The 12305-nt window shown below is 33.6% G+C and overlaps 1 protein-coding gene across 14 annotated transcripts in view; it reads right to left on the minus strand.

Annotated features, from left to right (window-relative positions):
* Window positions 1–7544: 7544 nt before the first annotated feature.
* Window positions 7545–12305, minus strand: part of PHF20L1 (PHD finger protein 20 like 1) — a 72622-nt gene continuing 67861 nt past the window's right edge. For 9 of the 14 annotated variants that reach the window (XM_050801589.1, XM_050801587.1, XM_050801580.1 and 6 more), the window contains 2 exons: window positions 12008–12173; window positions 7545–10559 (listed from right to left, as the gene is read on the minus strand). In XM_050801589.1, coding sequence (XP_050657546.1) covers window positions 10417–10559; window positions 12008–12173 — 309 coding nt within the window. In that variant the 3' untranslated portion in view covers window positions 7545–10416. The remainder of the gene's footprint in view (window positions 10560–12007; window positions 12174–12305) is intronic. The other 5 variants (XM_050801591.1, XM_050801590.1, XM_050801585.1 and 2 more) reach the window with 2 other exon arrangements.

Here is a 12305-nt window from a genome sequence, read left to right on the forward strand (position 1 = left end):
ACATTTAATATGCTAGGCATAAAACAAGACTTAATAAATTGAGAAGGACTAAAATCATATAAGAATATTCTCCAACAATAATGGGATAAAATTAGAAATAATCAACAGAAGGAAATCTGAGAAATCCCCATGTACTAGGAAATTAAACAACATTTCTAAATAATCCATGGTCAATAAGAAATCACAACAGAAATTAGAAAATCTCTCTCACTGAATGAAAATAGAAAGTAAAACATGCCAAAAAAGTATGATATGCAATTAAGTCAGTGTCTAGAGGGAAATTTACAGCTTTAAATGCCTAGATTCAAAAGAAGAAAGATCTAAAATCAGTAATCATAGTTTTCACCTCAAGAAGCTAAAGGAGGGAAAAAATAAAGGGAAGAAAGAAAGGAAATTCAAAAGATCAGAGCAGAAATGAATAAAACATGAATCAAAACACAACAGAAAAACTAAAATAAAGCAACAGTTTCTTGAAAAGGCTAAAAAAAATGACAAACTTCTAGGTAGACTGAGGATTTGGGGTGAGGGGAAGAAGAGAAAGGAAGGAAGGAAGGCGGAAGAGAGGGAGAGAGGGAGGGAGAGAAAAGCAGCCAATTATAAAATCAAAAATAAGAGACATGACTAGAGACTAACCATAAATTAAAATAATTTTAAGTGACAATTACAAAAACTCACATTAGACAATTAGATGAAATGTACATATTCCTAGAAAGATGCACACTTCTAAAATGAGCTCAAAAAAGAAATGAAAAATCCGAATATCTATATTGATAAAATATTTTTATTTTATCAGTAATCAGTGATTCAAAATCTTCTCCAAATGTGAAGGCCAATCCCAGTGGTTACACTGGTGAATTCAACTACACATTTAAGAAAGAAATAATACTAACTTAAGTCTTCAGAAACTACAGAAAAAAAAGGAACCCTTTCCAATTAATTTAATAGAGCCAGTATTACCCTGATATCAAAGCCACACAAAAATCTTACAGGAAAATAAAACTACAGAACAATATTCCCATATGAATACAAATATAAAAATCCTTATCAACATAATAGCAAGTCAAATCCAGCAATATGTAAAATGCATTTTATATCATGACAAAGTAGGGTCTATTCTGGGAATTCAAAGTTGGGTTAACCTCTGAAAGAATTCATGTACTACACTATATTAAAAAATACAAAAGTTATACGACCATGTCAACAGAAACAGAAAAACACATTGTCAAAATCCAATACCCATTAATAATAACCATAAAAAAACTCTTAACAAACCAGAAAAAAAGGTAACTTCAATCTGATAAAAGGCATGTACTAAAAATTTAAAGATAACATCATCTTTAATAGTGAAAGACTGCATGTTTTCTCCCAAGGGATGAGGCAAGAATGTCCACTCTCACCTCTTTTATTCATATTGGACTGAATGTTCTTGCCTGTGCAATAATGCAATGAGAAATAAAGACATACACATTAATAAAGAATAAATAAATGTGTCTCTATTCATAGAAAACGTAATTTATACAGAAAATCTTAGGGAATATATAAAAATTCTAGGACTAATGAGTGATTTCAGCAGATATAAGATTTTAAAAACTCAATTATATTTACCTGTTCTAGTAGTAAAACATGTAAAAATGAAGAAAACAGTTCCATTTAAAATATAATCAAGAAAAAATACTTAGAAATAAATTTAACAAAATAAATGCAAAATCTGAACACTCAAAACTACAAGAAAACTGCTGAGAAACAAATACGTAAATTCTACACAAATGTAGAAATATACCATACTCATGGATCAGAAGATTCAATATTGTTGAGACAGCAATTGATCTCTAGATTCGGTGCAATTCCTGTCAAAATTCCAGCAGGTTTTAAAAGAAGTTGACAAGCTGATCCTAAAATGTTTATGGAAGTGCAAAAATAAAATCTAGAATTAGCAAAAACATTTTATGGAACAACATAATTAGAATTATGCTACCTAATTCCAAACCTTACTAGAAAGCTATAGTAATTAAGACAGTCTCATGTTGGCATAAAGACAGACATATATATTAGTGGACAAAGAATATAGGGTGCAGAAATAAACTAACATACTTATGGTTACTTTTCTCTCAAGAAAGGCACCTAGGTAATTCAAAGGGAAAAAAGATAATCTTTTCAACAAATGGAGCAATTGGATATTTACATGTAAATTAAAACAGTAAGATAAGCCAGGTGCCGTGGCTCACGCCTGAAATCCCAGCACTTTGGGAGGCTTAGGCAGGCGGATCACCTGAGGTCAGGAGTTCAAGACCAGCCTGGCCAATATAGTGAAACCCCGTCTCTACTAAAAATACAAAAATTAGCCGTGTGTGGTGGCTCATGCCTGTAATTCCAGCTACTCAAGAGGCTGAGGCATGAGAATCACTTGAACCGGGGAGGTGGAGACTGCAGTGAGTCGAGATCACACCACTGCACTCCAGCCTGGGGGATAGAGTGAGACTGTCTCAAAAAAACAAAAACAAAAACAAAAAAAACACCGTAGGATAGCACTGCACACTTAAACAGCTAAAACCTTAAACACTAACACTACCAAATGCTGGCAAGGATATGGAGCAAGTGAAACTCTCATTCAATTGACCATGATTTTTAGGTCTATATCTGGATTCTCTGTTTTTATACTGTGGATCTACATCTCTATCTTTATGCCATGTCTATACTGTCTTGAAGATTGTAGCTTTATAATCAGCCTCAAAATTAGAAATTGGATTACCTCCAACTTTGTTCTTCTTGAAATTTCTTTGGCTATTCTAGGTCCTTTGCATTTTCATATACATTTTAGAATAAGCTTGATAATCTATTTCAAAAAGTCTTCTGGGATTTTAAGTAGGATTGCATTATATTTACAGGTCAATTTTGGGAGAACTGACATTTCAGCAACACGGAGTCTTCCAATCCATTATCCTGGTATATCTTTCGATTTATGTCATCTTTAATTATTCTCAGCATTGTTTTTGTAGTTTTCTGTATATACCTTAAACATTTTAAAAAATTTATCTGTATTTATATTTTGATACTGCTGAAAATAGCATTTATTTCCAATTGCTCATTGCTAATGCACAGAAATATTAGTTCTGGTAGCATTTTGGTAGATTCCTTAGATGATTCCAGGTACAAAACACATCAACTAAAAATGTTTCTTCTTCCTTTCCAATTGGTTTACTGTTCTTTTTTTTATTGCCCAGTTCCATCTTACCCTGGCAGGACCTCCAATACAATGCTGGATAGAAGCCGTGGTAGTGAACATTCTTGCTTTGCCCCTCATCTTAGGGAGGAACATATTCTTTTGCCACTATGATGTTAGATTAAGTTTCTTGGTATATGCCCTTTGTATAGTTACAAATTATAAATTCCTTTCCAAATTTAATGTGCTCACGGGACATAATTAGGAACCTGAATTTGCAAACTGTGTTTGGCATTAACTCCTGCTTCAGAAGAGGCCTGATAAATTATGTTCGCGTGAGGAATATGAGAAAACATATTCTTAATTTTGTATTTTTTCAAGGAATAAAGAACAGAGAGCTAATGGAAAATAAACTTTTATCTAATATTATAAATGTACATTGGCATTTAAATTTTTTTTAAATAGCTTAATACTAAATGGGAAAAAATACCTGTGATTGTAACATTGAAGATGCCAGCTAATTTTCCACAGAGCAATGCAATGGAATACAAAATGTACTGACATTTTGTTTTCTTCTGAAAAAAATCCTTGCTAAATGTACTCTGTTGAAAATCCCTGTGTTGTCAATGTTCTCAGTTGTAACAATGTTGTAAATGTTCAATTTGTTGAAAATTTAAAAATCTAAAAATAAACAAATTCCTTTCTAATCTGTTTTCTGATCATTTTAAATTATGAATGGATGTTGAAATGTGTGAAATACTTTCTTTTATTAACATGTAGTTTGTATTGTTTTTTCTTTTTCTTTTTTGAGGCAGAGTCAGGCTGGAGTGCAGTGGCGCGATCTCGGCTCACTGCAAGCTCCGCCTCCCAGGTTCATGCCATTCTCCTGCCCACCCTCCCGAGTAGCTGGGACTACAGGTGCTCACCACCATGCCTGGCTAATTTTTTTGTATTTTTAGTAGAGATGGGGTTTCACCATGCTAGCCAGGATGGTCTCTATCTCCTGACATTGTGATCCGCCTGCCTCAGCCTCCCAAAGTGCTGGGATTACAGGCGTGAGCCACTGCGCCCGGCCATAGTTTGTATTCTTTTATTGACATGTTTTATTACATTGATTTTTGAATATTAAAGCAACTTCATATTCCTAGGAAAATACTCAACCTGATCTTGATATATTATCCTTTATATCGCTGGGTTTGGTTTGCTAATATTTTGCTGAGGATTTTGTATCTATATTCAGGAGGAATATGTATTGATCTGATTTTTTTTTTTTTCTGGTTTTGGCAAGAGGTCAAAGTTCATCTCAGGACATAAAGATAAATTTTTTTTGTACTTTCTGCCAGTATTTACGTAAAATCGAGATTACATCTTCCTTAAATGTTATAATAGAATTCACATTTAGGCCTGAAGGTTTTTTCTGTTGTTTTGAGAGAGGGCCTTGCTCTGTCACCCAGGCTAGAGTGCAGTGGTACAATCACCACTCACTGCAGCCTCAACCTGGGCTCAAAGCGATCCTCCCACCTCAGTCTCTTGAGTAGCTGGGACTACAGGCAGGTGCCACTACACCTAGCAATTGTTTTATTATTTTTATTTGTAGAGACAGGGTGTTGTTATGTCACCCAGGCTGGTCTCAAGTGATCCTCAAGTGATCCTTCTGTTTTGGCCTCCCAAATTGCTGAGATTACAGGCATGAGTCACTGTGCTCAGCCTAAATTTTTAATTATAAATTCAAATTTTTTGATTTTTTTTTTTCCCTTTGGTAATTTGTGTAGTTTGAGAGATTTTTCCATTTCAGCTAAGCCTCAAATTTATGGAAATGTATTCACTGTGTTTTAAAAAACTCTGTTGGATCCACACTAATGTCCCCTTCCTCCATTCTAATTACTTATCAACCTCCTAGACAGTATCAATTTTTGTTCTGTTCAAAGAACCAGCTATTTCTGTATTTTGTTCATTTAGTATTTCATTGGTTCCAGCACTATCATTATTTCCTTGCTATTATGCTTATTTGGCTTTAATTTGCTCTTTATCTTCTGGTTTCTTAAGGTGAAATCTTTTGTCGTGATTTTGTACTTTTATAAATGTAAGCAAAAGCTATAATTTCTAACATTGATTGAGGTGTATCCCACAAATTTTGGCATGTTGTTTTCATTTTCATTCTATTTAAAATATTTTCTAATTTTACTTGTATTTTTTCTTGGGCTCACGGGTTATTTAGAAGTACACTGTTTAATTCCCTAACATTTGGGAACTTTTCAAGACTATCTTCCTGGTATTGATTTCCAATTTAATTCATTTGTGGTCAGAGAGCATATTGTGCATGATTTCAATTATTTTACATTTATTGAGACTGTGTTATATTTACCTTTATTGAGACATGTTGTTTTATGGCCTAGCATACAGTCTATCATCTTTAGTGTTCCATGTACACTTAAAAAGAAAAAGTATGTTCTTGTTGGACAGAATTTCCATAAATGTCCATTTTAAGTCATTTTGGGTGATTTTTGCTTAAGTCTTCTATTAATACATCTTGACTTTGTCTACTTGTTCTATCAATTAGTGCTAAATTAGGAGGGGTGCAATGGCCAACCACAATTTTAAATTTTTCTATTTATTCAGTGATATTAGTGCTTGCAGTATGTATTTTGATGCTTTTTAAAACTGCAGTGCACCATTTTTTGTGGACAAAAGTATGAGAGGGTGATAAAGACCTATAATTATACAAAATAATATTCTGTTGGTAAGTAAAATGGAAAGGCAGAAGGGAGAATATAAACATGTAAAATCTCTAAATGTTAAAGAAGATTGCTCCATGTATTTTAAAAACAGATGTTGGTAAGAAACAAAACTGTATTCTCATTCTATTATATACATTTAAAAATAATGTAACTGGTTTATTTGAATATGTCAATATTTGCAAACTGGAAATCATCCTTTGCAATAGTTTAAATTTACAGACAACTTCAAGTGGAAGAATCAAAGCCCCATTGCTCATGGCAGTGTCTTCAATTATGCATATTCATATTAGCTTTTTCCCTCCCCTCCCACACCTTTGTTTCTCCCTCATTTCAACTTCCTTGGATCATTTCCTGAATAAACTAAGTACAATCAAGTCTTACCTCTTGCTCTACTTTCAGGAGTACCCAAAGACAGTAGGTATCAAGAGTGAAATGCAATTTTTCAAAATTTCTTTAGAGAGGCCACTCGTAGTCAAAAGACATGAGAAGATCACTGTTTTAATTAACATGCATCATCTATTTCCCCAAAATCCCTCCACCTACAACTCTAATTATCTTTGTCTCCTTGTACTCTCCTGTTGAAAAATATTTATGTTTCCATTAGTCTATAGACTGTGATCTTATTAATCCCATATCCATCCCCAGCCTCTAAGCTTAATAGCTGGCACATGGACAACCCTAATGTCTAATGAAAGTTCTATTTATTTAGTAACAGTTTCTAGGTACTTTATTTGCTTTACTTAATTCTCAAAACAAGGCTCTAAGCTGGGCATTATTCCCATTTTACAGATAAGGACAGTAAAGTTCCAAAAGATCACACTGCTAGTAAATTACCAAAGTGAAAATTTGAGTTCAAGACTGCAAAGTTCATGCCTGTTCCACTATATTATTAATCATTGATGTAGTTCCTCAATAGCTTGGTACAATGCAGGATACCATGAAAGACTTTCAGCAATGGATTACTTCTTATAGGAAGAGAAATGAAGTTTGAAGGATTGTCTGGGTTTACAGAGGGACAACAAACAGTTGAGAATTTTCCAGAAGAGGAAAACAATATGAAGGTAATAGAGGAAAACAAGTGTAGTCCATTTAATAGTGAGGCTACATTTAAATAACTTTGAGGATTATATAAATTGCAAAAGATCCAGATTACAAGGACCTGACATGGTTTGAAACAGGGAGTCACTAGACATTCCAGAACAGAAAACTGAAATGACAATAATAGTTGAAGCACATATGTTGGAAAGAGACTATGAACTTGAATAGCACAGGATTTGAATCCTGAACCCGCCCCCTTATGTCTTATCTATCCAGGATAAGTTTCTAAATGTCTCTATCCTTCAGCCTCATCTAGAAAGTGATCATTTTACCTTATTTTATGAACAAATTAGATACTGCAGGTAACGTACAATGCATGGAACAGTCTGGCAGTGACAATTTTGATGAATTAGAATAAAGGCAAAGTTACAGTTTCAGAGGCCAGTAGTAATATCTTCATGACATTATTTTATAAAAAATGTTGGACTTTCAGTAGGATTGAGGAGTAAGAAGACAACATTATCTGTTTTAATGATATGGATATGAGGGAGGACTCGGTGTCTGAAGCCTGGACTCTTAGGGTAACGTTATTAACGGAGACAGTGAAGTTGGCAGGATACTTCGTTTATTGGAGGGGAAATAGTATGCTTCATTTTGAACATGTGAAATACGAACATCTGAGAGGAAATAAGACAGTGGAAATGAGTGTTAGGAAAAGGGATTTTTACCTGAAATTTAAAGAATAACCAAGTTGTTTTCGAAGTACATTACTCTTAAGTTTGGAAATAAATCAGTAGAACCACAAACAAGTATGCGGAAGTACATCAGTAACATACCAAGAGGGAGCCTTCTCTACCAATGCTCATTCTGTTCTGCCTGGGTGGCAAATAAAACATTGTCATTTCAAGAAACACTCTCTCTAGTTTATTGCTTCTATTTAAATACATATAGTGATACTTAAAAAGACTAAAAGGACAGAAAATAATCTCATCTGAAACTTTTCACAATGGATTGACTTCTCAGAAACTAATTCACTCTCTTAAAGAAGAAAAGGCTCAGCCTACTAGTTGTGAAAGACTTCAGTCGATTGATATACTCTATATTAAATGAAAATATGCATAAAAATAATTTGATTTAAAGATCTAAATTTAAAAATTCAGATTTCCAGTTCATATACATATAAGCAGAGCAAAAACTGCAGTACTCTAATAATAGAATTTTCAATTTGCTGGATAACAAATAAATTGATCTCATTTTCAGAAACAAGAACAAATGTGCATGAATTTAACCGTATTCACCGGAAATCGAGAGGATGAATGTTACTAGGTACAAAGGGTCTTCTGTGTGTGTGACAAGAATCTAGGCAACACCATTATTCATAGGTTAAGGATGCTATTTGCTCCGTATCTGAAAAAAAGAAGATATAAATTCAATGTCTAGAATGAAGGCATGACAGGGAAAATATTAGAGCCATTATTTCAGAACGCAAAGGAAAAATAATAGTATTAATCATAAAACATAGACATTAGCAAATTTACTCCACACATGGAATACAGGCACTACTTTTTTACTTTGATATGCAAATTTAAGCAATTACCCCACAAAACCACCTCTGCTAAAGCTTTTCATTTATCAGTAAGATCTTCCACAAAGTCAAAGTATGACAAGTAAATACACAGGACTATATTTTCTGTCTGTTGATCTTTGGCACATTTGTCAAGTTGGAGAATCTCAAAAGGCAAAAAAATTTCTGACTGTTTCGCACATTCTTTTAATCTTTACATCAAAATATAAGGCCGCAAAAAGGCAAGCTGAAATTTTAGGATATGTGGAATAGTTTTAATAAAGAGTTTTACATACAGTACCCTTACATATAGAACAATGTGTTTGCAAATTTAAATAATATCTGAATGTACAGTGGCATGTATTCTTATCAAAGATAAATTCAAGTTTACTGTCTATCAGTTCTAAAATGCATTTTTATACAGATTGCGAGAACTGATAAACAGAATGAGGCATGAAATATTCAAGTGTTATATGTCATCAAATAGCCTCCTCTTAACAGTCTTTTTCCCCTTTTAAAAAAATTTCAAAACCTATACATACATTTTTAATTTTTAAAAACAGTCTGTTAAAAGGTAACATTTCATGTTAACCACCAATTCGTATAGTCTATAGTAATAAAACTAGATATGTGATATAAATATGTGTAGATTATGTACATATGTACGTTGAGTGTTTGTTTAAAACAAGCATACACACTTACGCATACCTGCGTATGTAGCACTGGGGGCGCATACAACTCACATGAGTACTGGCAGACAGTAGGACCTAGGCTCAAAATCCAGCAAGAGCATAACACAGCAACTTAGTTGCCTTTGGTTTCAGAATTTTGTCCATTTGTGATCAAAGCTAAAAGTTTTGAGTGTGCATGTATTTTTTAAAAATAAAATTCATCTTCAGAAATGAAGCTTTTCCAGTATTCCACTACTAGCAGTTAAAAAAATCCACAGCCACAAATTATTTTGATATTTCTGTCACTCCTCATCCCAGCTGAGGTTATTTACAATTTTTTTTTTCTGAAGGCAAACACCAAGCATACTCAGGATCAAACTGTACGTTGAGCCTGAATACTGCCATTCAACTATATATATGATATATATAGTACAGGTGATACATAGCTTTTGGATGGACTGGTGGCACTATGTAAGACTTAGGGTGGGAGAACTCCCACAATATTTAAAATCCTCTTTCCAGCAGAATCATGATCACTTGGCACATCGGACCCTTCTGCAAGCCAGTTTGTTTTTAATGAGCTTAATGCCTGCAATATATTCCAATTATTTGGTGTTTTTTAAATACATTCATAATGAAGTAAGAATTCCACAACTGTTTTCCCCAGAAGTGAGACTTCTACTGTCAGTTTTCTGATTAAGAACATTCATCGCCCAAGAAACAGCTCATGATCCTGTAAGTTTAAATACCCTAAATTTCCGTACAGCTGGATCAACTGCTGAGAAGACAGTTCTTAGAGCAACCCTGTAGAATTCTCCAGAATTTAAATTTCCTTTACAATTTTGTTTTTGGCCAAGTGCTGGTTTATAAACGTAGATCTTTCTATTAAAAACTATATAAATATACCATATTTCTTTCTACAGGTATCTTGAGCTTCATGTAAGCAACTACTCAAAAATTCTGCCAACTTGAAATCCCTTAGTATACATTATATTCTACTTCATTGTTCCTTGGCATATAACACATTCTCATTTGCAGCTTGCTCATGAATTTGTTTTTAAATACTAGCTTCCTTGATAAAGTTGTTCTTCATTTTTCTTTCCAAGGTGCCATCCTATTGACATCACAAATCAGTGAATGACCAGACATTACTAAGCTTTTAAATTATCCACTTAGCTGTCATGTGGATAATAAAAATGATTTGACTGAAGAAAGCCACATTCTTTCATTAAGTGTTCACTGTTGTCATACGGAGCAAAGAGTTGCTATCTGCTGTACTTTGCCCATGTCAATTAGGAGCTGCTTTATGTGGCGTTTAAGTTGGGGCAATCTTGCAAGAGGATCTGGTGGCTCCAACTCCCCTGTGAAATCAAGCCAGCTTTCCAGAACTAAAAGAGAGAAGAAAATAAACAAATTTAAACCGCAACTAGAAGAACAGTCAGAAAATGAAACATTAGAAAGTTGGAGCTGTGATAGAGTTAAGGGTTCACTTCTCTGTCTTTAAAAGGCCAACATACTCAAGACATTTCTAAGAGGTTAGTGTCCTGTCATCCCACCCCACAGAGTTCTAGTCGCTCTTGGCAATTTTTATCTGTCATTTAAAATAATTTTCCCCTTTATAGGAATTATATGTTTATATATAAGGGGGAAAATACATACACACACATAAACATATACACATTCTAACTTCATTTTGAAGGTCTCCTTTTACTCACTTGTGGAATAAGATACAACAGTTTCCTATAGCTGCTCAAGCTTTCTATTAATTTAGACTCATCATCTCTACACGAAACATACCTAATCATATTTTTTAATCCAGAAGTTCTTTTTAACAAAGAAAAGGAAGTAGCAATTTCTCAGTGTTCTTTTCAGTTCCACTATTTTAACACTACTTTTTAAAAGACACGTTAAGCATATTAAAATTCTAGGCAGAATGCAATTGATTATATTCTATAGTTTTTATTAATGTTTCCTTTGGAAATCTACGCTAAGAATACTAAATAGTGTCAAGATGCATTTTCTTTTCTTCAACAATTGACTCAAAACATTACATTAACTCTACAGTTAGCTTATACCCACACGGAAGAGGCTTCCAAAATGGGTTTCCATTCCTCTCTTCTTTTCTCAAGGGGGAAAAAAAGGAGTAGGAGTTCTAACTTAGTATAGAGGAGAGACATCACGTGCTTATACCAAATTTAAAAAAGTAGAGTTGGGGTGCAGAATATCGTCTAAGATGTTAGGAAGAAACAGGAGTCAGAAAGCATTAAGAACAACATGGACTGAGAATCAAGTAATCTAAGTTACTCTAGTTTTGCAACTATAAAATAGTGATAGTATCTTTCTTGCCCACTTTTCAGGCCTCCTGTGTGATGATATGATTTTAAAATATAAAAGAAAACCACTTAAGGTTTACCTACTTAACTTTGTAGAAGTTTTTGTTAATTTAACAAGTGCTAACCAAAGTAAAAAATTTTCAAAATGTTTTCATATTTCAAACATGCTTAAATTCCTTATGTTGACTTCCAAAGAAAACTTACTTCAACAAAACTAATAAATTTATTCCATAAGTGATCTATCTGGAGCCTGGCAGATAGACAATATTTAATAAATATACATCTTAAAAAAATAAAACCAACCTAAGATCATACCCAGTCATATTGTTTTAAGCGTAAAAGATCCCAAATGTGTTAAATACAATACAAAGGGAGTAATAAAGCCCCATCAATATGGAGAGTATCTGTAGTTTTCATCCCATAATTTAAGAATTTTAAGTAACTTCTTCATAGTAACAATAAATACACTATAGTAACTGTATTTCAATTTTTTCTTAAATTACCATCGACTTCTTTTTCGATTAGGTCCATCCTGCTGGTAACTTCATTCTGCACATTTTCTATGTGTGTAAGGAGATTGAGCTGCCACTGAAGATGTGAGTCTCCTGGGTCTTCAGTGCCCTTTTTATCATTATAAACAAATACTGTATTCCCTTCAGCTGGATTCTTCTCCAAAGGACCATTGGAAAATAAACACAAAGAATGGGATGAAATGCAGTCATTGAGGTAAGGATACATGAAACACCTCATCACTGGTAACAGTTAGTGAGATCCAATCTGACTCCTGGGGTATCTTTAAAG

This window comes from Macaca thibetana, chromosome 8, assembly GCF_024542745.1.
Source record: "Macaca thibetana thibetana isolate TM-01 chromosome 8, ASM2454274v1, whole genome shotgun sequence".
NCBI lineage: Eukaryota > Metazoa > Chordata > Mammalia > Primates > Cercopithecidae > Macaca > Macaca thibetana.